We start from the raw sequence: 26,876 nt of genomic DNA, 5'->3' as shown, positions 1-26,876 counted from the left end.
GATAACTTAAGAGCTATTTGACTATCATTGTTAAACATGAAAGAGTATAACCGAAGGGATGGATCAACTGTGCCAGAGGAGCGACATTTAGGTTGAATAATTAAGGGGATCGGTTAGCCTCCTATCGGAGTTCACAATACTTTGGTTGTGCTCTAGAGGCAAAAGATGATAAAACTGCTATCTGAGTTTGCAAGGTCAGGGAATCCTGAACCTATGTTAGCAATGTGCCTTTGGCAAACAGACTATTTAGACGAGTTAACAGTGTCTGATGGTCTAAAGTGTCAAATGCTGCAGAAAGAGCCACCAACTTAAGGTCTGCATTACCTGCAGGTCTAAGTTCATCTAAAGCTGCAACTACTTTAGTCTCTGTGTTGTTACCAGACCAGAAACCAGCCTGGGCTGGGTGGAGAATGGTATTTGTATCCATATATTGCTTTGGTTGATTGTGGAACACCTTCTCTAATGGTTTAGATAAGTATGGTAATTGTTAAATAGCCGACAATTTGCCAGTATTGTTGGGTCCAGTGCAATATTGTTTTTACACTGGCATGGCCAGTGCAGATTTAAATTCACTGGGTACTTTCCAAATATGCAATGAGGCGCTAATGACTTTTTGCACCTATATGATGTCGATTTGTAATATCCTTTAGGAATTTAGAAGGTTGCACATCTTCTGATGATCCCAAAGTCTATACTTGTTATTATGGGGTCTAATTCAACTTTGTGGAGAGGTTAAAAATCGGAGAAATTCATAGTAGTGGATCGTGTAACTCCGATATTAATTTTCAAATTTTCTAAGTAGGTATACAATTTTCTGGATTTCCAGGGTATGCAAAATTAAGCTGATCTACACGGAGAGATCAATTTTTTCTCACTTCTGCGGTGATGCCTCTAAAGAGTTAGGGTGAATGGGCTCTTCAAGATCATTGACAGAGGAAAAGATAGCCGCTGATATATTACTGGCAGATAAAAAAGGTTGATCTAATATCATGATTTAGTTTGCGATCACTGTTTTATAGTAATGGTTCTGTAATTGCCAATTATGCTTGTTCTCTTGTAAATAGTTCTTACATCATAGACAGAAGTTCTGCTTTTCAAGGATTTCTCTTCATAACATTTAACAAAGGTCTAGTCATGTCCATATCTATGTATGTCTTGAGAACCTAATGAGGATCTTGATAAGAAGAGCTGTTAAGAGAATATACATCTTGAGACATATACACATTTGTCCACTGTGGTATGCTGATTTCCTCTTTTATTTGTTTATTTTATTATCAATCTGCCATACTCATGGTCCGTCCAAGGTAATATAATGGGGATTTGACTTAAAGAAAGGGAAGAATTAGCAAAGATGATAGCGAATACATAATCATTTTGATGAATGTAACAGTTCATTTTACCTTCTAAATTTAGGATTACAAAAAATACACTACCCAATTGTGATGGTCACAGTACACATGGGCAAGAAAACTGAATTTTCCATCTTGAGAGAGGACAGGTGTCTTTGCATTTACAATTGCATGCAGAGTTTTCTGAGAGATCCTCGCTGAACAAACATAAACAGAAATACAGCTTACCATTCTTAGAAGGTTTCTCTTTCATCTGGATCTCATCCATCCTAAAATGAAAACAGAGAGGTGTTTACAAAATGTCTAATTTGACAGCCACAATTAGCAGAAAAATGATCCTTCACCAATTTCTCCAGTTGAACATATATATATAATAAGAATTAGATTTACTACAATAATCTCCAAATGATGTTTTATTTGAAGAGTTCTTGCCAAATCTGAAACCTGAAGTTAGCAGAGCTGGTACTATGTGACGGTCTCACAAATATCCAAAATGAAACAAAGGTAACATAGAATGCAAAACAAGGGAGGCGCAGGGAAACACAACCACTGAGCCAAACACCATATGCCGCATTGGTAAACTCCAAGCTGAGCACAACCTGCCTTCTCTAGCCGATTTAACCACCTTACAAACACTTATCTTTTTCACTTCTGTTGCTACAATGACCAAAAACAACTTCAAAATGCAAACAGCTATTTAGTTTCTGACACTTTTTGGACAACAAAACAGCCTCACCTCAACTCAGACCTGGGTGCAGCCCAAAACATCAAATGCCTACGGTTTCACTTCTTCTACATTCCTACTGCTGAACTGAAGGGCTTCTGGAAAAAAAAGGGCTGAGCCCATGTGCTGCCTGTGCGGCTACAGATCTGAAACTTTGGGACATATACAATGCATCTGCCCTAATTTCCTGGATAAGAGGAAAAAATATTTGCATCAGTCTTTTATTGAACATAAAATAAGACCAGTCAAGGAAACTATGAACTGCTGCTTCTCACTTCAGACCAACCGCTTCATCAGTAGTCTGGCAAAATACATTGACAATATCCCTGAGGCTCGCCTTGCGACTAATCTGCATTTTAACTAGGTGCTTCACTGTGGTACCATGCAAAGACCAAGCTGAATGCTAGAGTCAGGTGACTCTGGGTTGATTTATCTGCTGTCAAGAATTGTTTTTGGACAATCTGTTAATGAACTGATTTTTATCCTAATTTATATTGTAATGGATTGATTTTAATATAATAAATATTACTACCATGTGGGGCTGAACACTATTACAGCAGGAGGCAGTGCACCATGAGTGCTTCCAATGTAGGCGTGGAATTAGAATGAGACATTGTGGTGCTCAGCGAAGCTCCATAATGGGAAAGACTCTGCAGAGATGCTTGATTGTGGAACCAGAAAAGATCAAGCAGGGGTCACTTTAGCGAGTATAAACAGAGCCACTGCCGTACAAATATACAAAAAACAAAAATATAAATCTTTCAAAATCTCAATACATTAAACAGTTATGAACATGGATGTTTGTTCATGGTTTCGTAATTGACAAATTTATCATTGTTGCAGATTCAGTTGAGCCCCCGTAGGCTAGGAAAACAACAGTATAACATTGCAACATCATAATTTCTGCTATGGCGCTTGTTCAAGTTCAAACTGTTCCCAAAAGCCCTTTTCTAGTAGTTACACTGTGGGAGAAAGGAGAGTACTTCTTTAGGGTCAGGAGACCGAGGGCAGCTGTGCAGTGGCTCAAAAAGGATGCACATAAGAACAGTAAAGACCCAATTGAAGTCCCAAATGGGGCATCACAAAATGTTTTGGAGGACATTTGTGAATTAAACCTTTGAGAAATTGCATCACATTGGATGATTTCAAGGTGGTCAGTTGGTCCAGTAAAAGTAAAAATGATGAAAAGCCAGACAGATAACATTTAACCATGCCTGCAGCAAGACCTTGCTAGGCCAAAGAGTAAATAAAGACTAAGACATCCTCCAGATTGGCATGCAGAGGGTCTGTATTTGGGAAGCCACACTGGGCCACAAACTTGTCCTAGCATCCAGTGTACAGATACTTTATAAAAGGATTCCTGGCCATCAAGATGCTACCCACTACTTTAGGGAGAAAGATCAAATGTAGTCAACTGCTGCCCCTTAGTCTCCAATCATGGAGTTGTAGATTAAGTAGACGCATGTGCAACACCCTGCCCTGGTGCTGTGGCTGGAGAAGTAGCCTGATCGGAGGATGGGTGCTCATACCCAGAAGTTCTGGGTACCAGATTCTCCCGACCAAACTGAAGCCCCTAAGATGACTTGGGCAGTGTCGTACCTGATCTTCTACAGAACTTGGAGCAGGAGAGGTATCGGTAGGATGGCATAGAGCATACAAGATTCTCATGCTCCACTCTAGAGGAAATGTATCAGAGAGAGAGCCATCATTAGAACTCCAGCACACAAATGTGAGGACATTGCATGTTCTTGTCAGAAGCAAAGTGATTGAGCCACGGTTCTCGCCTTTGCTGGGTGAATCCCTTCACCAATTCTGGTTGTAATTGCCAATTGTGATCTGCTAGGCGTCGCTGCCTGAAGTGCCTTCTTTTAAAGGGCACGGGACCCCACACAGCTGAGCTTTTTGCAGTACTACATGGCGGTAGTTTTGTCCATGAGAACATGAACCAGCCTCCCCCTTAATGAATGGCAAAAAATCTTTACACAGTAAGATAAGGGCCAGCAACACCAACAGGTTAATGTGAAAATGGGTCTCTAACAGAGACCACAGTCCACTCATCTCAACCCAGATGGCCTCCCAAACCCATCAGCAATGCATCTTGCATCACTTACAGCTCTGGGAGGGGTAGGGAGAGGGGTCTGCTGCTGATACAATTGCACCTGATCAGCTACCAGAGCATATCTTTTGCAGTCTCCTTGGATTTGACAGGTCTCCTTGGTGCTGCACCCACTGAGACTTCAAATCCCACTACACAGCCCGCATATGCCATCCGGCACAGTCTAAGAGAAGGACACAGAGGCTAAAAGGCTAAAACAAAGCCACAGAGCAACTCTCACTGAGACCCAGGAACAAGGCTAAAACATTGGGACCATAGCCTGAATGCCCGAGATTCGCAGAACTGGAGAGATAGCCCGACAACGCACCCTGTCCAAGATGGTTCTGATGAAAGAAAGCCTCTGCAAGAAGTCAGGTGCGACTTTGGGATGGTGATCGTCAGCCCCAGTGATGCAAGGAGGTTCACCATTGTCTGTAGGTGGTCTACAACAGATGTGGCGTGACTACCTCCAACAGCCAGTCGTCGAGGTAAGGTAAGACTGGGACCTCCAACGGTATGCAGTGACTACCACAATCAACTTCACGAACACTTGAAAGGCACAGGTGAGCCCAAAAGGGAGCACAACTGAAAATGCTTGTGGCCCACCTTGACCCGTAGGCAGCACCTGTGGGCCAGGAGGGCTGGAACATAGAAATTGGGGTCCTGCAGGTCCAATGGATCCAGGGCAGACAGAACCTGGGCCACCATGATCATCCTGAATTTGCTGTTCCACTGGAAGAAATTGAGAGGGTCGGAGATTTAAAATAGGATAAAGGCATCCAACCTTGTTGGCACTAGGAAATAACGGGAGTAAAACCCAGTTCCAATCTCCAAAGATGAGACTCCCTCTATGGCTCTTTTTGGCAAAATGGCCTGAACTTCCTGCACTACATTTTTACAAATGCTCCTCTGAAATCTGCTCTGATCTAGGCAGAAAAGGTGGTAGGATGGAAAGGAATTGCATGGCATAGCTCTGTCGGAATATCAGCAGGACCTACCTGTTGGATGCAATGACCTGCCATCAGTAGAGAAAATGACTGCGCCTGCCTTCCACAGGATGGTTGTGTTCCGTTAAGGGAAAATTAAAGCATCTTGGAGGTTCTGCCGCAGGGGCTGGGGACTGGGAGGATTGTAGACCCTGCAGGCCTGTACGCTGTCTGCTGGATCACTTATCCCGATCCCGAAAGGACTGGAGGTGTATGTTGCTGGGGAAATGGGCCAAGATGCTGCCTGTAACCAATGCCTCGAAAGGGGCAAAAATGCTGGGGATGGGGGAGGAGCCAAGATGGCGACCGGAGCAGACGCTTGAGCGCCCGGCTCCGCCGGCCCTTGGCCTCGGACTATCATCCTGATTCCTATCCTCGCCGATTTTCGAGGTGCAACGTGCGCGACGACGCGCTGACCGCGCCGCCGCTTTCCCGGAGTCTGAGCCCGCCCGGATGCCGGAGCTCTTGGTGCCTTTGTTCTCCGCGCTGGACCCCTGCTCCATTGTGGCCTTGGCCGGCCCCCTGGAAGCTCCGCAGTCACTGGACCCCCGGCGCAAATCTGAGCCCCGCGGCCCCGATCCCGCCTCACACCACGGACTGTCGCCAGACGAGCCGGGGGAGAGACGCCCGGACACCTCCTTCACCTTTCACCTGACGGGCTGGAGCCATAGGGTAAGCCCCGGTGTGGCGGGTCTCCTGCCCCGCTCTGTGGCCCGCGCTGTGGAAGGCTGCAGACCCTCTTCTTCTATTGCCAGTCGGCTGCAAAGAGAGTCCGAGGGAGGGGAAGCGACTGTTGGCTTTCACCTGTTGCGGCGCAGACCTGCGGGGAATTGCCTCCTTGTTACGATCCCCCCCCTGGCCACTGTACCGTTCAGCGGTAAAACATGGCGTTGATTGCCTGCTCGCTGCTGGGGGGTGATGCTCCGGTCTCGCCCGCTGCCCGCTTCGCCCTCCCTCTACCAGACTCCAGCTCCACAGTGCCGTCCCGGATTGCTGCAGATGTGGGGGCGCAGCTTCCGCTGACATGCGGCTCCGTTCTGGCTGCCCTGCGGGACTTTCGTCTGCAATTGTGTGTTGGCTTGCAAACGCTGAGTGAGCGGTTCGACTCCATACTGTCGGCTGCGGGTCGTGAGCGCCCCGTTTGTTCTCGTGGGTCTGCCAGTGCTTCTGTCCTCTTGCGGGGACGCAACGACTGGGTATAACCGTGCTACACTGGTGTCTGCATCTGGCTTTCCCGGCACCCAGGATCAATCGATCTCCTGCTCAATTGTGGACACTTTGTTTCCCCGTTCATTGCTGCCTGCTTTGTTGTTGCCTGCCTCACCGCGCCCGCAAGAGTATCCAGCTGAGCGACACCTGACGTCCTCGAGGAACCGTTCACGGTGGCCTACGGCTTCTTTTATGTGGAACTCCTGTACTTTACAGGCCAGGTCTGGATTTTATATGGTGCACAAGGGGACCTCAATAGATGATCGGCGGCCATTTTGTGACTCTACTTCTCCATCTTCTCCCCAGCGGCCATATTGTCTTTGTCTGCACGGGCTGCGGGGCCTTCATGTGGAGGCTAGTCTAATCTTACGCCCGCGATCGGGCCAGGGCTAGATTGATTTCTATCACCATGGTTTCACGGATGGGCTGGACTGGGACTGGAACTGTCTGCATATGTTGTGCGCACTCGTCGCGAATTGTCTGCCTTCATTATATTGTTGTGACACGTTATCTTCACACGACCGCCTTTGTGTGTAGTGGGTTCTCAGTGTGTGGAGACGTAGTTGGCCGGTGGTTTCGGGCGCTCCGAGGTTACGTGGGCTCCTCCCCGCTTTCTTCTTTGTTTTCTTATTTTCTTTCCTTTATTCCTACTTTCTCTCTTGTCTATATTTCGGGTTCATTGGGCGACAGGCACTATGCTGGGGGGGGGCAGGCCGTAGCCTCCGCATTGGTGTAGGGTGGGGGGGTAATTTACTGTTTCTTTTTAGTTCTATGGGCCTTTTTCTTCTATGTCTCTGCGCTCTCCTTGTTTCCGATTCGGGGTCCGGGTGTGGGGTGGATTGAGTGGGGGCGGCTTTGGAGGGGTGCGTATTTACTCATGTGACTATCCTGTTATATAACTGCATCGCCTCACTGTCTGAGATTTTCTATGGCCGTTTTTAATGATGCTGCTGCTCTCCCGTGTGATGAAGCCATCTTGCGGACTCGAATCTCCTTGGTTCTATCCTCTACTGACTTTTTCCTCGATAAAATTATTTTGAAAACCTTAAAATTAACCTTCACTTCTCCTTCCCCTGGTGTCAAGGATCTCTCCAGTGTATAACTCCTGAATCGTTGCTAATCTTGACCATTGATGCACAGGGGATGTAATGTTTGTCTCAGTGCTTAACCGTTTTGTGGCCGGCCTGATGGTTGTAGGCCCGTATTTGTTCTTTTAATATGCACAAATAAAGGTTTTTAAAAAAAAAAAAAAAAAAATGCTGGGGATACAATCTTGCGGGTATAGGAAGACCAAGAGAGCATGTAGTGACTCTACTTTCTTTAAAACCTCAAAGACGGAGTCTACCTTCTCGACAGAAAAGCAAAATCCATCAAAAGGCATATCCAAGAGTGATGTCTAGGTGTTGCCCGAATCGATTGGTTAGGTCAAGGCCTGACTATATTACTTATTCGTTGCCCCTTGGACATTTTTAATGGTATGTGCCAAATTAGTGTAGAATTCCTCTAGGACAGCTGGCAAGACCTCTATAACCATGCCCCATAATGCATGGGAGTGCCTTCGCAGTACACAGCTGGGGTTCACTGACCAAAGGGCGAGGCTAGCTGAAGGGAACATCCGCCTTCAGGATGCTCAATTTTCTGCGACTCTTTTTCTGGGTGGTTGTAGGGAAAGAATTGGGATTAATCCTGCTAGCTAGTAGATGCCTGAGCTACAAAGCTCCCAGGGTTAAGGTGTTGCATCAGGAAAGCACAGTCACCCGGTCTGTGGCATTGAGCCACCAGTTTGTTCACAGGTAGGCAAGAGAAGGGTTTAGCTGAAGTACCCATGAGGTACTTAAGCCGCGGCAAAGGTTCAGATAAGGTCTGTCCGTTTGTAAAACCTCAATCAGGACGTTGTTTTTACCTCAACAGAAGGCATTTGCAAGTCATAAACTTTACCCACATGTCTGATGGCTACGGCGATTGAGGCCGACTCTTCCATGGAAGGCCCAGGGAGATAACCCACCCCTATGTCAGGGAAAGTGTCCAATCCACTGGTCTCATGTAGATTCAAATAAAAACTGTCATCATTATATTGTGAGGGAATTCATCTGCATCGCCACCAAAAGCTGGTTGACTCTGGTCAGAGCTAGATTCGGAAAGTTGTTATAGCACTGGAGGGCAGCTCCTAGGCAAAGTTAATGTCTTATCAGAGTCACAATGTACTGGGGCCGGATTAGTCAGAACTGTTCTGGGGCACGACTTTGGCCAATATTGAGAAGGATCTGATTCAGAGTCGGACAAGACAATGAGATGGGCATCCTCCTCAAGCGTCTGCAGCATTGTCAAGGTAGAGACCACCATGGATAGTGGTGCTGGATGTGTAGTAGACTCTGAAGTTGGAGTTGAACCCAAGGCGGGCTCAGGAGGCATAGACGAAGCCAAGGGCAGACCTGTCAGCAGTAACCAGACTGGAGGCCTCTGGAGATCTGTGGGACCTAAAGGCATTCCAGAGGGAGCTTCAAGGTGCCAAAGATTCGAAGAATGGCCTCCCTAAATGCCTCTACCTGCAGTGGCATCACCAACAGCTCTGGAAATTCAGAGTGCTTCCAGATCATTACCAGGAACAGCCCCTAGTGGGGACCTGGAGTGAGATTGAGGGACACTGTGAAGTCCTTGCATTTTAGAAGGAGTGTGGCGAAGCTGGGACGTAGCCCACTTGGACTTCTTATGCTTCTTTTTGGACTTCAACTTACTCAACAACTTGGACCTTGATGACAACCTGTCGTGGGAGTGGCCCCAAGAGCAGGAATGGTTTTGCATCCTTGACTTCGAGCAGGAGCAGACCTTATGTAACTTTTGCAGTGTTCAGATATGTACAGCTTGGTTTCGCGCTCCAGGATTGCCTTCTGGTACATCAGGGCACATTCCTTGCACAACTTGGAGCAGTGGCCCAAACACCAGGTACGCACCTTATATAACATCTGTTTGTGACAGACCGTACAAGGCTTAAACCCTGTAGTTTTATGAGGTGACATGTCACCTTGCACACTGGAGAAACATTTTGAGAAAACAAAGTTGTCAACTGACGAGAAAAATGTAGGAGCTAGCTCCAGATATAACAGCATGGAAAGCAAGGAACCGACGCCAGCGCTTGGGTAGCAGTTATATGCAGCTCCAGTTGTCACTTCTGGAACAGAGTCAACACGGAGCTGTACAACACCACCTGCTGGCATGCAGGGTTTAGGCTGAAGAATCTTACAGATCCTGTCTGGTGCCTGAGAATAGTCTAAAGGTGAGGGATCTGCGGTTAGAACTATTCAACAGAAATAGTATGATGGTGCAGTTGAGTAGTGAATCTCAAGTGGTACTCTTTCATCATTATTTTGACAATATTCTAGCAATTAATTTGAACTGTATTTTAATATGTTGTAAGAATTCTAATTGTGCCCTAGTGGATTATAAAATACTTAGGGCCCGATTTAGAATTTAGGGGACATGTATTTGGGGGACAGTTACTCCATCACGACAGAGTACCCCGTTAGTCAAACTCTCAATCCACCCAAACCAATTTTGAACAGCGCGGACCACCAGGTTTATGCCTATGGTATAAAATGTACTCTCTTGAACTAAAACTTTGTCCGGTGGCCCGGAGACTGTGGGCCATAAGAGGTAAGCCGTCCGACTGTCAGCTCTACTTAAAGGGCGTGGTTAGATGGCTTTTGTATTTTTTAATGTCCGTCACCACCAGAAATATCCTCATGGTGACAGACAGTAAAAATGAAACAAAAAAACATACAATGGGAGAACTCTTCCATGGTGTTGGGGCCATTAGTTTTTACTTTTCTAAACACAAACTCCTGCTTTGGGAGTTTGTTTTAGGAAAAGTAAAAACTTTTAAAAGTTTGGTGTAAGCGTCTGTCACCAATGATAGATGCACACCAAACTTAAATGGCTTTGTATGACCCACCATGACAGTGCTTCATTCAAATCTACAGAGTTCAGATTTGGTGGGCAGAGTAAAGGTGGGGTGGCAGAAGTAGAGTCCTCCACCACCCTGAGCACCTTTACTCCAACTGTCAACCTCTAAATAGGCCCTAAATGTCATTCCCTCTTTAAATGGGTTGAACAATATGTGCACTTTACCAAACTTAACATTTGCTGGCAAAAACAAATTGTAGGTACTGTTCAACATATATGGTCCTGCTGAGTGACATCTTCAAACATCATCAAATTATCTGCAGCAGGCCTCAAGATCCTGAACTGGTTCCTGTCAATGAAAGGTCTCCGTTCAAAACATTATGCCGTGCTGGAGAAGCGCTGCACTGCAGAGCACCAGTAGCTTCTATAAAAGCTTACCGTCCTACCAACCTTCCAGGTGCCTGAGGGCACCAAGAAAATCTTCTTGCCCCCCAGTCTTAGACAGCCAAATTATCCTATGCCAGATGTAGTTGTGTACTCCTCACCGTGGAAGAATATGCCTATAGTAAGTAAGTAAAATGTATTTATAAAGCGCTCGAATGCCGCGGCGTCTGAGCGCTGAGGAAGTGAGAGGGGAGCTGCTCAGTTCGGTCGTGAACTTAGTTGGAAAGGAACAACCAGGTTTGATCATTTTCATAAAATGCCGCATATTTGGCTGTAGCCTCATGGTGGCCTGCAGCTTGTTCCACAATTTAGCTGCCTAGTGGGATAGACTCCTGCCTCCCCATCTAGCTCTGCGAATTGTAGGAATCTGAACCAGACCTATACACGTTAGGCTTGATAAATAATAGACTCTCGAATAAGCACACTTTTTTTTTTTTAATCCTCATCGAATCATATTGCTCTGAATCGGTGAATATATAAACGGCGACGGGGAAGGGTGCGTGTGAGGTGGGTGCTGTGCCTCCAAACGATCAGATGCAATAATAGGTTTAATATATCTCTTCTGAGGATACCCGTTACGTCAGGGCAGTAATGAGACCCCCCCCCCCAAAGAAAATGTACAAATATGAATTGAGTAATTTATGTTGATTTGTTTGCACTATATATTTTTTAAACTGTAAGCGTTGGGGGTGGGTGGGCGCATTCATATATTTTTTTACTGTAATGATTTTAACTAATCGAACAGTCAATAAAAATTCAATTCAATTTGTAATCCTTTGCACAGCCTTTCAACCGAATCTAAAGTAGTGGATTGAAGAATAACTTTCACTCTGGAGTACTGCAGTCTTTGTTTTATCCTCAAGTACAACTCTTGTGACTTCTACCATCATGCCCTCCAACTTCATTACACCTTGGGGCAGCTACAGGCCGCGTCACACGCTTTATAAATACATTAAACAAATAAATGTTTAATCTATATTACATAAGCTTGCAAAGAAAACAAACAGAATCTATTTACTTCACGTAATTATATTTCTACCAGCTGGTGCTTGTCACACACTAAAGTTCGTCCTGATGAGAATTCAAATATGTGGCAATACAAAATGCTAAAATGTGCCCTGGAATAGCGCCACCTGGTGTTGTTCCGAAACCTGATATGATTCAGCTTTGGAAGTCGAATCATTGTAATATGGCTTTGAATCAAATTTTGTATCGTCGACTTCAGTTTATAAACGTTGTGGTCACTCAATTGCCTGTTTGAAGGAAACGCAATGCGATTCACTCACCACCCTCTAACTGCTGTTTGAAATAGATGATCGCAAATAATTAAAACGCAAATATATTTTATAAGTGCATTATTTAAATAACAAAATATAATACAGTTTAAATAATACAGGCCTTTTTATACTGCTTGGGTTTTTTAGGTCTGCCACAGATAAATGTCCCATTACAGAGAGGGATTCTTTATTTAAATATAATATTTTAATATATATATTTTGGACAGAAAGTTTGACGCTCGTGTCGTGAGAAGTAAAGTGGTGCATTTCAGAAATCCTTGATGAGAAATATATCTTTTAGCTAATGCTATGAGAATGATATGGAGTATATTAGGAAAAAATAACTTTAGGTCATTTGAGGCAGGCTAAATATGCTAGCACCAGGGATAACTTTAAGCGCATGACCACAGACTAAATAATGTTAATAAAAAAAAAAATACTCTCGAAAATTGCATATTTCCATTTGAACTTAAAGAGCATGCTGTGCTCAGTGCAGAGAAAGAGGTGTTGTGCAGAAATGATGCATAAAACACTCAAAAATGATTACATGAATGGCCAACAAGCAATGTCTATGGGTAGCCGAAAAATACATAAGGCAAGAGACTCCCCGATGAGATGAGTAATGGTGAGGGGCCAATATTTCAATTAAAGGCCACCTAAGGTATGTTGACATTTCGAACAAATATGTACTAATCAGGGGTTCATCCTCATGAACAACCGTATTGATATGTGCATCTGAACTCGCGAAAAAATGCAAAATAAAGAAAAACTAACCAATTATTAGCGAAGAATGTGCGTGATAGTGCCTATTAATAAAGAAAAAACACTTACGGTGTACTTACATGTGTGTGGAAAACAAAGAGGGAAAAAGGGAACAATAAGCCAAAAAGATGAACTCGAGAAGATAAACTGTCTTCACCCCGCATCCGTGACCCCGCATGCTGTCACAACGCGGTCTTAACAACGACCGTGTTGTGACAATGCATACCATTACTCCGCAAGTCGTTACAACGACTTGCGGAGGGGGGAGAAGGTGTTGGATCTAAAATCCAACACCTTCCCTACAGTCCGCACAGACTGGAGTTGAAATCGTAAATTTTACTATTCCAACATCCAGCGCCCCCCCTCTGCAAGTCGTTGTAATGACTTGCGGGGTAATGGTATGCGTTGTCACAACGCGTCGTTGTTACGACCGCGTTGTGACAGCATGCGGGATAATGGTATGCGGAGTGAAGAGGCATATTCCTCCGCGATGTTTATCAGTGTATACAAGAGCATCACATGAACAATCCTTATGGAGGTACAAGTATGTAATCCACATTACATTGTGACTGGGACGATTCATGCCAGGAATAATCAGCCGTGGCCCGGCCTTGCCGGGTGGGGGCGATTTCAACGGACGATGATGAGGGAAAATTAATTATTTATTTAATTTTCCCGGGTCATCGTTCAAGCGAAAGCCTCCCTCCCTCCTCCAGCTGGCCCCACCAGTCTTACCTGCACGGGCCGCGACTGGGAATAGTACCAAATAAACGTACTATAGGGAATGTTATGAAGGCTCAAAATCTAGTCATGAGGTCGAATACAGAGAGGGTCTAGAAGCTAGCGGGCCCAGAGTGCAAAAAATATAAAACAAAGGGAACCAGTCCGCCAGAAGGGTCACACAGGAGAGGAGGGAGGCAACCAAGTACTACTGTTATCAGGTAGCAAGAACAATGGCAAAAATGGCCTGCACAGACACGTATTTGCATCTGCCACAGAGCGTGAGGCAGGAAGACCCAGAAGACGAAAGAGAATTAAAGTTCCCACCCAGAACATCTGGCTCATGGCCAGAATGTCCCAAACTCATTATGGAGGCAGGAAGGACTTATAGGAGGCAGAATCTTGCTTTTTTCTGATAAAGAGAGATACTGAGAGGCCAGGAGGTGCAACTTGGGGAGGTTGATGGAAGTCCCGAGTAGAATGGTGAGGAGATCATGGTCTGCATATTGTCCAGGACCTGCTGCGGCAAGCCTGGTTTCATCAGTCAGTCCTCAGGGTACAGGAACAGCAAGATCATGTACCTCTGGCATGGTGTCATTTCCACCAACAACACTTTTCTGAAGACTTGAGGTACAGAAGTTAACCCAAATAGTAGGAATGCTAATTGACAGTGGGCGGAATCCACCACAAAGCGCAGGTACCTTCCGTCTGACCGCAGGATCAGTATGCAAAAAGATGCAAGTCGAGAAACACCATCCAGTCCTCCAGCTCCTAAGCTAAGAGAACCTGTTCCAGAGACAGCATTTTAAATGTCTCCCTGCAGAGGACAACGTTCAGTAGGCGGTGATCTAGAATGCGACTGAGGGCCCGGACTTTCTAGAGAACTAACAAAATAGTATCCTTGCCCAATCTCCTTCTTGCCCGTCTCCACAGTCCCTTTGCTCAAAAGAGCCAATCCCCCTGCTGAAAAATGGAAACATGGTCATCCGAGGTGATAAAAGGAGTGGAATGGGAGGAGGCGAGTTCTTAAAGGGAATGACGTAAGCTTGCCCAACAATCTGCAGGATTCAGCGGTCCATTGTGATATACTGCCAGCATGTCAAATGATGGGGTACTCTCTCCCTCCCAAAGGTTGCACATTTGTCGTCAAAGGCAGAGTAAAGACATTTCACTCTAGGGGCCAGGAAGGAGGTGTGAGAGGACTACTCTTGCAGTCCACAACAGCTCCTGGACTCATCATAACCCCTGCAGTTGTGCAAGAGCTTGTTAGGCTGCTTCACCAATTGTGAAGGCTGACACTGCCATAAGGTGATACCTCAAAATTGCCCCGGAACTTGTCCTGATGATGGGAAAGCAAGCTGGTCCCATAATTGGGCCTCTCCTCATTCGTGCTTGAAGAACTCCAGGGTCAAGTCCTTCTTGCTGCGGAAAATGTCAGCTTCGTCAAGGCCATGTCCATAGGATTCACTTGGCCATGCCGCAGAATCTGGAGGGGCACATTCAAGCATGGAAGGGGATGCCAGTGGAAAAGCTAATTGACCAAGCTGCTGAATCCACCAGCTAAGGCCCGCCCACTTTTAAATTTGGCAGGTGGACCTTTATCTTAGCAGTATGTATACCTCACCGCCGTTGCAAACGGAGTATACATACCACCAAGATATAAATGTAAATTAGTTCCAATTATATTCATTGCATGAAACATTTCCTTACATGGACATCTTCAAAATCTGACTCTCCTGGACCCACACTGAGCATCTCTGCTTTATGTGACTGAGATAGAAACGAAAACGACAACTTAGGTGCAAGTGCTTAACTCACACACATTTTGTAAAACAATCCAGCACCCCGATTAAAACTGGGATAGTAAAACTCCTGGGTGCTGGGTAATCAGACATGAATGAAACTGTTAAACATGCATAGGCTGCCCACGTAAGAGTTCCACACCAAGATGCCTCAGAGATAGTAGCTATGCATTCCAAATTGCATGTATTTACTCTTTCTCAAAATCAAACTGTTGCAAAACTGAGACCCAGAAGCGAGAAGAAAAGAGAGAAAGGGTGAAGAAATGTGCTTGAAAGAGGGAGAGGTAAGTGGAGGATATAGAATGAGAGAGAAAAAGAGCAATTAGCTGGAAAACACGATCCAATTTTTATCCGTTGCCTTGCACGCTCTCGTTTGCATCCTACCTGCTAATCTGTTGTTTCAATGTCCCTGTGCACTATTTTGTACCCTCGACCTCTCATCTGTTGCTCCCCGTTTTAGTTGATTTCTTTGTTTTTTTATGAGGGTACTGCAGCTCAAATGTCCACCGGGCTGTTTACTAATATTCCTACTCTCCTGCACACTTTCTTATTTAATTTTTCATTTACCATTCCAACAGGTCCATTGGCCATGTTGGAACGTTAAATGAAAAATGCCTGTCCATGCACTACAACGCATCAGAGCACATGCATATGCACCGACTACCATTTTAGAATGGCTTTTCAATAGGTGAAAGCCCATTCTATGATGGCCGTCCTTATGTCTGCATGCACGAGCATGAGCCACCACAAATGTGTGCGCATGTCTCATACCTCATGAGAACCACCTCTAGAAGATACAACTTAGCACCATAAAATAGTTTCTATGGCATGAAGCTCCTGAAGCCAGACCAACTATAATTTTCACCTTTTTGCACGTGAAAGAAGTTAGTGCGCAAATATCCTTCTTCACCGATGATCAGAAGACATACAAGGCTTTGCATGTTTTTTTTTTTTAAAACGTTCATATGTTTCACTTTACCTTATGTCAGTTTCTGCAGTTGTTTTCACTCAGACACACAACATCAATGTTCACACACAATGGAAATACAGAGGTCACAGACATAGGGGGGAATGGGGAATTACCTACCAAGTGCCACTTAAATAATAGTGATTTGTTTCCTATGCTTTGCCAGGGAAGGAATCACACATACCACATATGCAAGACACAGCATGTCCCCCACTCTGGAAGGAAGGCACCCATTCTCCAACTTAAGTTGACTTATACAAATGTGCAAAAGATGTTAGTACCACAATAATGATAACTTACTCTTCTTTCTTGCCTTGTGGTCCCTTCAGCTTGGTCTCAAGGCCCCCGAAGAAACCTTCTGTTTTGGCAGATGTGTTCTTAAGGAGCCGCTCAGCAATGTCTTTCTTTTCAGCCAGCCAGCTGTTAGCCGACTTCAAGTAGGCGTCAATGCTGCCAGCGGCCGTCAGCTTCTGCTTATTCTCCGTGAGTGGCGAGTGCGTTTTCCCTAAAATCAACAAGAGATGGACTTGGAATTCTAGATATTTCGAAGCAGAATCATTTCTCAATAAAGCATATGCCAACAATAAAAGAAAACCAACAAATATATACAAGTTATGGCACCATCCACAGCTTGTACATCTGAACATTTGTTTTCAAAAGGCATGTGGCACGTGAAAAGGCTAGAAAATGTGACTGTAGCAGTAGAGCAGTGGAAAAGATCCTCTTTTTAAGCAGATTTTAGACACTTTGGGCCCACCTTAACAAATCTAGATGAAATTACCCAAACATGGCCCACTTTAAGCTGTTTTTGAAACATTTGGTCAAGATCTGCCAATGGGAGGGAACAGCGTTGTAAAATGGTCAGAATATTATACTTTCTCATTTAATAATGCATTGGTCTTAAAAAGCAAAGTGAGAAATCAAACTGCTGAACGAAACCTCAACTCATCTCCAAAGTAAAAGATCAGATCCCACATGAATGCAGATGTTTTTGTAGAAATGGTGTATTATGATCAGGTAGTCTATGGGAAATTCTCCTGAGTAAAATTTCTTCTGCGCATGCTCAGAAGTATATTGATTTCTATGAATCACAGATCTAAGAATTCAATCATTACCCTCTGCAATTGTCAACTTCTGCATTTGACAGGCTGAAGGTTTTGGTTTCATTTTCTGACATCTTATGGATTTCTGGATCCTATGGGAACAGGAAATGGCGTTCACTATCTTGGGAATAAATTCCACAAGTTCTGGCATTAATCACTGCCACAACTAGTGAAGATAATCTCCATCAGAGGGTTGTGGTTTACATCTGCGCTTCTAAAAAGAGCTTCTACTAATGCAGATTTAAGCAGGAATCAAGCTCCTTTAGGCAGCTTTGAGAAGCCAGATGCCCATATCACCTCCCCAAATGAAGACTCATGTTTGGAGAATTGGATTTTGAGTAACTTGACTGAAAACAAAGCCATCTACACATAGGCCCCTGTTTGGTGGCCCGGCCAGACCAAAAATACCAGATGACACAATGTCCCCAAAACAGCATTTCAAGAGCTTTCATTTAAGAAATGAATTCCTAATGTGAATCATCATATTGGGCATTTCAATCAAATTCTGTATTCATAAATGAGGAGTGGAAACATGCTGTCTTCATGACATGTCAGCAAAGTCTGACGGCACAGTCCATGTTTGGTGAGATGATTTGTTAAACACACGTCACAGCCAGCGTTAATTGGGTATAATTGATTTAACATAGACCCCAATCACTTAGTAGTGACAAAGGTACGGGTTCATGAGTCTATAATAAGTGGGACTTAATAATTAACAGAATTTATTATGTAATCTGTGAAGGCATGCCTGGTCATGAGCAAGCATTTGGGAAGGTATAATGTGCTTGTACCACATGGGGTTAATTTGCTGGCGTTTGCATATACAGTGTTCAATGATCCAACATTGACTATGATACATAATAAATACATTTGGGTCACATTTTAGAAATGTATGTCATGCTGCCATGACATTATGTCAATGCATAACATTGTTTAGTTTGTATAAATAATAGTATTAAGTAAAATAATTGCTCAACTATCCACTCCCTAAAGTGAAGTATGGCACCAACCGATATGATTTTATGACACTTGAAGTAGTTCAATATCTTATTTATGCCTCTTATCTAGAAATATTTGGCAGGTGATAAAGATCTGTTTACTGCGACTCTGGTACTCTAATTTGTAAGCTCACTACCGTTATCAACTTTATGGGTATCCTATGTCCTAGTGGCATGACCAGAAAGTACAATGGACACGGTTATGCATCAGGCACAGCATGCTCCCATTACTGCACTTACAAGCGCACTCAACAGTTCTCGTCAAATAAAATGTGGCAATCAGTTGGTGCTTTGGCCAATAGTGGAGTGGTACGTGGTAGGGCATTGAGAATGACAATCAAACTAAGGAATAAGTGTAACAGCTTCCTGACAAAGCCACCTCTATCCTCCACTTACATCCGGACTCTCATGTTGTCAACTTTTTAGGTAGATTCAACAGCATGTGAGAATAAGAAAGAGGACGAAAGGCACCATTCAACAGTTAAGGATTAGGCAAACCGGTAGCAAAGAACGGTCTTGCGAAATTTTGCATCTTTCTGGGAAAAAGCCTTAAGAGAGGAGTGTTGACACAATGCATGCCGAGTAGCCCAGTAGCCCACACAGCAAACTGGCATATACATGTCAGGGTAATGCCTGCAAAATTCCAACTTCACTCTTGTGGTGCTAAAGAAGCTGACTCCCATCTTAAGTGTAACAATGTGTGGTGATGCATGACTTTGTCCATCTGGTAAAGCTGGCTTTAGCAGCGTTCGGGCAGCCTCAATGCTTATAAAGTTCCTAATTGTGTTCCGAAATACACAGGTCTCTGGTTATCTCAAAATAAAAATCTCCAAGCGCACCTTACATCCACAATGTTTATTGTCACTTCAGGAGAGGAAGCATAGGGACATAAAAAAAATGTAATGAGCACAATCTCTTAGTTCATCTAGAATTCCAACAGCACTCTTGGGATAAAGGAAGAATAAACTCCAAGTCCTACTCTATACCTATGCAGAATTGTGAGTGGTTACAAGGCGTCTAGGCCACCAAGAAAGAAGTCTCCCATGGAAAAAAGGTACTTAACCTTTGGTAACGATCCTTCTGGTGGAAACTCTCTAACCACAGATACTTCACCTTTACAATATTATTAGGCCCTGCCTGAAGTTAGAGATGTTTTCAGCAACGCTTCAGAAGTGTGTCGGAGAGCCGCATACCCTTGGGCACTGATGTCAGTTCTTTTCTTTCCATGCCCTTCAGCACTGATCCAGAGCTCTGCTCCCAACTTTGTCTGTTTTCCACAAACCCTCACCGGGCAGTATGCTTTGGAAGATGTCTTCCCCGAAAACAACAGGACTCAAGCTGTGATGTGACTGCAGGTAGCAGATGACAGTCATAGACCAGCACGACTGACTGGTGATTGGGCTCAGGGTCACACAACATCATCAGTTGAACAGGTGAGTAGGTCATGTCATTCATTAGTTTTCAGTGACATATTCTCAGACATCTGCTCTTCTACTTAGATCATTTGAGGATTTACTAAATGCTTTCAGAACTTTCAAGTTGTCTGATGTGACACCAGGGTGGTCTAAGGTTAGCTCCTCAGTAATCATGCCCTCCCACTGTGTGATGCTGGCAAGTTTGCAATCCTCTCCCTTCCTATATGGGCAGAAGGTATTATCTATGGAAGGAGGCAGCAAATGACCTTCTGAAGTAGATGGAACAGGCCCGAGACCAAAGCTGATGCCACAGCCAGGAGGATGGCTGAACATCAAAATATCTATTGGATCTTCTGGATTGCTCTCAAGAGCAAAGCCATAAGAATCAATCCATCCCCAGGGCACCTGGGCCCTGTAACCACCAAGAACTAAACTGGTTTCACTGTTTGCTCAGAAGAATAGTAAATGTTTACATAGATGGACAAACTTTCAATTTGAAGACAGGATCAATAATTCTCTGGTGAATTTTCCACTAGTGTAGCAAGAGGAGAAGACTGCTCAGCCAGTCAACTCGAACCTTGCAAAACGGAAGACTAACAGCAAGATGCTTTGATGTAAGGTCTATTCCTGCACTGTCAATGCCAGCTGGCAGAGCTGTGGTAGCGCTCAACCACATAAAATCAGTCAGTTGTCTTGTCAGTGTGAACTACTGTCACTCCGCAGCTCACCTTTAGCAGAAAGGCTGTTGGTGCTAGGGAAGATTGCCTTCAGCTCCAATGTGTTAATATGCTGGGATAAACCCATACTCTGCAGAGACAGTAGAGACCACAAGCTGTGGAAATGCCTAGCTATGGACATGAACTGTTCTTTTGATGCATCAAAAAAGCTAAAACCAGGGTCACAACTTGGTGAGGACCCGAACCACAGCATTTGGACCGAACGGCAGAGCCCTGTACTGAAAGTGTTGGTTTTCCACCATAAAAAGAAGATAGGGCATGTGACCCTTCAAACTTGGAAGCAGACATTGTTGTAGGGATTTCATGGAAACACAGAACCATGCATAGGATTATGGGCCCTTAATATATAGGGACTGAGTCATCCTACCACCTTAGTACCCCATGTGCCTGGGACTGACTAGCTATAGTGTCTCACTTACCCTCCTACTCACCCACAGAGAAACAAGTGATTAGACACCCCGGAACACAACACTCCAGACTCTTTCAGGACTCGTGGTTGCAAGACACACTTTTTCACTCACACTCTTGTGCTCGTACACAATATGATCTGACAGAGAAACAAACAAGTTTAAAATACTTATTTTAACTAACGTGCTCCAGTATGCAGTATACATGCCACAATAAGCAGAAAAATGCATAACACAAATACGGTCAGCATAGCAAGTAGTCCGTGAATCATAAAAGGAGCTGTCATAGTGAAAAACAGTGTAGCCTAACCTCCCTCCCCTTGTATAGAAGCAGGACGATTATATATTAGAAGATCTCTGGGCGTTACCTGCAGCCCCCGTGCCTCAGTCTATAGATGGTAGATCTACATCATAGGCGCTGTAATGCTCGTCTCCCTGGAAAGGTCTCTCTTCAAGTGTGTGCTCCCTATCCATGCATTCCAATAAGACCAAAGTGCGTATGCCCCAACAACAGCTGCATGTTTTGTCTAGGTGCTAGGGCCAGAACAGAATAAGAAGGGGCATTGTTGTACGACCTTGTTCACAATGTTCAGCCTAAATACCAGGAAACTGCAAAGCGTGAACACAGCAGTAGGTTCTCATGTCAAAGTGTCAAAAGAGGCAGTTGCAAAATAAACTTGTGTAGTAACGTGTGCAAAGCAGCGGGCAGTCTATAGCATACTCATGCTAACTTTGGGAAGACAACAATGTCCCTGTGGGCCACGTGAAAGCATCTGAATGTACACTATGCCCCACCAGTCTGTACGTCAGGAAACCACAAGCACCTGAGCCAAAGACAGCATCTTGAACTTTTGCTGGGGCAAGAAATGATTTTAAAAAGACAGGTCTAAGATGAGAAGGAAACTGGTCATCCTTTTCTTATATAAAAATAGCAGAATGAATTTCCCTGCAAAGTTTCTAGGTTCGGGATCAGGTGTACTGCTCCTAAAAACAAGCTGTGTCCATCTGCAAGAGTTCTTGAGATGCTGTCTGTTGCAAATGAGACCTAGCTGGAAGCAGTGGTGGCAGCTGTCGGGCACAGATGTTCTTCAACATTGAGTGATCTGATACATCTCTGGTTATTTTGATCCAGATGTGGTAGAGAAGAGAAAGTATTTGAGCCTTCTAAAATGGTGCCAAGGATGGCAGCTAGTACGACAGGAGTTATTGGGACTCCATTGCCTCTGCTGTGGCTACAGATCAGGTGAGCGCCTCCTCCACCTGTTTGAATGGCACTCTAGTAATCTGGTTGTTCTGTGCCTGTCTTGCACTGCAGAAGGTCCTCATTCAAAGGTGGTTCAAATTAGTTATTCCTAAGTATCAAAAGAAAGGCTGAAGACATAACCCAGTGTTTTAAGTTAACGATCTAAGCTATGACTGCAGGAACATGGATAGTGTTCATGGTTCTGGCACCATCACTGACAAGATTTCTGGACATCAGCAAGTTTGGTTCTGCAACTACGTTGTCCTGGCTGAGCACAGACATATACTCCTCTTGGGAGCAGTCTGCGAGCAAGGTGGTCATTCAACTGACCTTGGGTCACTTGATGTAAGCCACAGAAGTCATGACAACACCAGGGTTAGCCTGTCTAAAAAAAATAAAAAGACTTGTGGATTCATGCATTTTATTGCTGCTGGGTCTGCAGATCCTTGGCCTCCTTGTGAGAGGGTATCACTTTACCCATCAGAGAAGCCACCGTCGCAATTCCTGCAGACACAGACTGGACAGTCTTTGTACGTCTGGTAACTGCTACCTGCCCAAAGATTTTGAGACTTCAAGCTCAGACAAAGATGTATTCCAGAGCTCCTGAGCTTGCTTGTGGCTCAATGACCTCGGCAGGCTTTTGTTGAGAAGTTGTCACCAGAGGCGTGTTGCAGGGATTCTGCTTATACACAGAACTATGCGTAGAACCCCAGGACCTCAGTGAATTGTGGTGTACCAGAAACTCACCTCAGAACCCAGAACCCAGTATCCGGCTAGCATAAGTGTCCCATTCGTTATCCGAGGTTTAGCTCGGCGGTCCCAATGAAAAGACAACCCAGAACAAGCGACTCAGTGTACTCTCAGGAATGGTGGGAATCGGAAATACCTGTTCGTATATTATTCTCACATCAGTCCACAACAAGAATAAACGGAGACACGGTGAAAATAAAAAGAGTTTATTTTATAGACCACGTGTCCTAAGATGCAGTACTTTGGCTAATACAAGCAGACAAATGATTAGAATTAAAACCATCAGCATCGTTACAATACCATAGAATATAAAGGGAGTGATCATGTTATAAATGACAGTGGACACTACCAACTTCCCTTTACTAAGAAGCTAATATTATTATTATGCTAATAAAAGGTCTCTTAGGCTTGAATGGGGGACCCCATACCTCATAGATCAGCTTAGTGAAATCACATCACAGGAGCATCAGAAGTCTTCTCGCAGGAAGGCTCGTCTTCGGTCTGAATATTAAACATGATGTCTGCAATATTAAAAGCACCAACTTTCAGGTATTCGCAGCTGCCTGTATGTTATGGCTAAATAGTGAGTCGATCAACCTAGAGTGGAAAACATGCATTGTCTAACGACCCAGACTGTTCTTGTTACACCATGTACAGACCAAGGTCGCTACGCAGAGCTCAGGATGGCAACAACAGATTGCTCTCATGTGAGGCAAAGCGCGAGCCAGCAGTTTGTTTAAACAATAACATGTAGATGCAGTGTCGTGCGCAAAAACAGCAAGATGGCTTTCTAACATCTAACGTGGTTATGCTAACTTAACAATGTATGTACGTATTTAAGGGATTCCTTACTACATGCCCCCTTGATCGAAGCACTAACCAGTAGGGAAGAAATGAGAGGACGCAGAGTTCAAATTCGACAGAGCAGAACAAGGCGTATTCAAATTAAAACCAAGTATCGGTTCAGAGAAAGTTCGAAAGAAAAAAGAAAAGCAAAAAACCTCAAAAAGGCAAAAAAAATTGAAAAAATGCTGCTTTAGGTAACAATCCAAAGTCACAGGCAATGTTTAAGACATGTTAGAAAAAATATAGAGGATGACAGTTCACTCAATCCATGAACGTGTATGCAGCATACGTAGCAACAGCTTCCAACAGGAAATCGTTGGCACGGCCACTAAAAGTTTCAGCCATCCAGTTAATCAAAGAAAAGGAACATACATGTTCTTCAATAAGTGGAGCCTCTAGCACCATCAGAGGGCAACCGACGTGTTCTTCCAGAAAACTCATATCCAAGAAGTCATAGGCAGCCCTCGCGATGTCCCAATTACCCAGGATTCCATGCGCCGCACCACAGGCCATAATCCGAACACCAGAACAGGCAAACTCGTGAGACACTAAGGGACTCATCAGTCGATCATAATCCAGGACCGGAGACACCGTGTAAGTTTAGCACAAATCCAGAGGCCATTCAAAGGGACAATCAAGGCAGCGAAAGACAGGTTGAACGCAGGTAAAGTAGGAATACCGGAAGGATAATCCATATGCCAGGCTCAAAGTCGCCAATGGCAGGGCACCATAATAATCAAGCATCCTGTCACGAAGAAGATGCAGACGGGGCAGGTTGTCGTGAGGCACAGAAAGTGCATCCATTTCGTAGTATGAAAAGTAAAAGCAGCACACCTGCCACCAGCGCCAGAATCAGCGGGACACCGCCAAAGACGCTCGAAAAAATAGAATGAAAAAATGCCGGAATCACACCAAAAATAGTTTGGAAGGAGGTCACGAGGCCTGAGCCTACAAGTTTAAAAAAATGAGCCAGGCCAGTTGTTGACGAGGCATTGAAGATTGTTTGGATCAAAGCTCCAAAATGCAGGGGGAGGTCAGTATTCAAAAGCGCCTGTACCTCAGTGCGCGTATTTGCCACGTGAAGGACAAATGTTTCTCGGGAGGAAGTCAATGGCAACTCCTTTTGGGACAATAGAGCTCTTATTCTGCTCATCTTGTTGAACTCTGCTTTCAAGGTCGGAATCGAAGGCCAGATGGAAACATCCAGCCGCCCATGCGGGGGTGGAAATAGAACATTATTGCAGCAGACTACTCTCTGCGATACAGTTACTATATATGCGATTCCCACCAACATCCCGCAGCAAGCTTCATTATTCAAAATTAAATAACTACCGTTTGCAAGCAGCGTGAAAGATGGTGTAATCACTGGCACTGGGATACCTTTGAGGACGCAGGCCAAATTTGGGGCGTGTACATTGCATGCACCGTGTAACTGAATGTGCCGACACACTACAGAATGATCAGGTGTCGAGGTACACTCCTCACCTTTCAGGAAAACCTCAGTACCGTCTCTTGTACATCTATACATAAAAGGGAGAGACCAAACCTCATGTAGGAACGCGGTACCCAACTGTTCATATCTACCCAGAGCATAGTGTTTCATGCATGACGTAAACTTAAAAAGCGCAAAAGGGAGCGTGATCAACCCATGTACTAACCACACGGCTGAATTCAATTCCGCCACAGAGAAAGGTAACGGCTCCAATTTTTCAATGTGTAACAATGAATATGTAGCATCTTTCATGGACATGAACTGCTGCTTTACAGTAAGGTTAAAGGGAAGGAATAAAGATGTAGTATTCAGATAGTCCCAGGGGACCTTTCCTGCCTTTAACGTTTGTAATGTCCATGCAAACTGCATAACAGAACGCAACTGGTTTTGACCATGATACAATACAGACATATCATCATGTACAATATCAACAATTGAAGAAACAATATTGTCCAATGTATAAATTCTGGAAGAAAGTGTGTTAATGCTGTTATCTATAACGGCCAAGACCTTTTCCATATTTGCTTGATCAATGGCCCTCAATCTTGAAGCCGCTTCAATTTGCGATAATTTCCATACTTCGTTGTAAATAGCATACGCCCACCTCTTGGATCTGCCACCCACAGGACCTTTAACAAAATCATTCAAATCTATTTTGTCATGTAATTTTGATAAATGAATCTTGACAGATGCCAAGGTGGAATGTCGCAGCCAGGATTGACATAATTTCCCTACAGAGTAGGTAGTTACTGTATGAGAGGACTCAAACCGAGGGTCTACGCGTTACTGCGTATACCCTGGTTTCAGACCTAGAAAACGACGTTGACAGGCATCTGAACTGCTTTGCCAAATCAACCATCCTTCACTACTAAATTTCGAAACATTGAAAGATGTATTAGAGACTAATGACTGCAAAGCAGGAAGGGACAGATCTGTTTGGTTATCCCAATTTGGGTAAGCGCCCAGATCTGGAACAGAGGGGATATTTAGTTTTTTAGAAGTGGCCAATCCGAAACAGGTGGTCTGGAAGATGGTAGAATTTAAAAATAACATATGATTTGGTACAAGACAGGCACGATGTAAAGCTTCAGTTCCCTGAACCTGCCACGGTTTGGAACCCCAAACCGATTTAAGATCAATAGTAGCCTTCCACAGATCATAACCTTTGATTGACAACTCATCCATAAAGGACTTAGAATATATTAATTAGGTGTGTGTCAGTCTAACCTTCGAGGCAGACTCAGACATCACTTTAAAATAAAAGGATGCTGGGCTGGAAACACTGAAATCAGTAAAATAAGTATATTTATCAACCAAGGTAGGTGAACTGCCTAAAGATGGAGTAGGACAGTGTTCCCATTGGGTAAAATTTACAAAATTTCGAAATGTATTTGCTTTATCCAGGAAGTGATTGCCATAATGTTGAAAACAATACTGTTCTGCATAGTTAGCCGCATTTTCATATAAATCTTCTGCATCAAAAGCGGCATAATATTTCAAATCAGAAAACAGTGCTTCAATGGCATGAACATCCCAATCATCAGAACGAATGTTCTGCTTAACCACATCACCCATAGAAACACGAAATACATTAGGCACATTGATGACCTCAGTAGGACCATGAATTTGGAATTTAACAGCATCCCACGC

At 44.2% G+C, this 26,876-nt stretch overlaps 1 protein-coding gene across 4 annotated transcripts in view; it reads right to left on the bottom strand.

Annotated features, from left to right (window-relative positions):
* Positions 1-26,876, bottom strand: part of KIAA0513 (KIAA0513 ortholog) — a 486,466-nt gene that overhangs the window by 63,220 nt on the left and 396,370 nt on the right. For all 4 annotated transcript variants that reach the window (XM_085639337.1, XM_085639336.1, XM_085639334.1 and 1 more), the window contains exons 7-8: positions 16,536-16,740; positions 1,578-1,618 (exon numbers count right to left, since the gene is read on the bottom strand). In XM_085639337.1, the coding sequence (XP_085495463.1) occupies positions 1,578-1,618; positions 16,536-16,740 (246 nt within the window). The remainder of the gene's footprint in view (positions 1-1,577; positions 1,619-16,535; positions 16,741-26,876) is intronic.

This window comes from Triturus cristatus, chromosome 12 (genome assembly GCF_964204655.1).
Source record: "Triturus cristatus chromosome 12, aTriCri1.1, whole genome shotgun sequence".
NCBI classification, from domain to species: domain Eukaryota; kingdom Metazoa; phylum Chordata; class Amphibia; order Caudata; family Salamandridae; genus Triturus; species Triturus cristatus.
The sequence above is the reverse complement of the archived record's forward strand: the minus strand, read 5'-3'. Positions and strand labels throughout refer to the sequence as shown.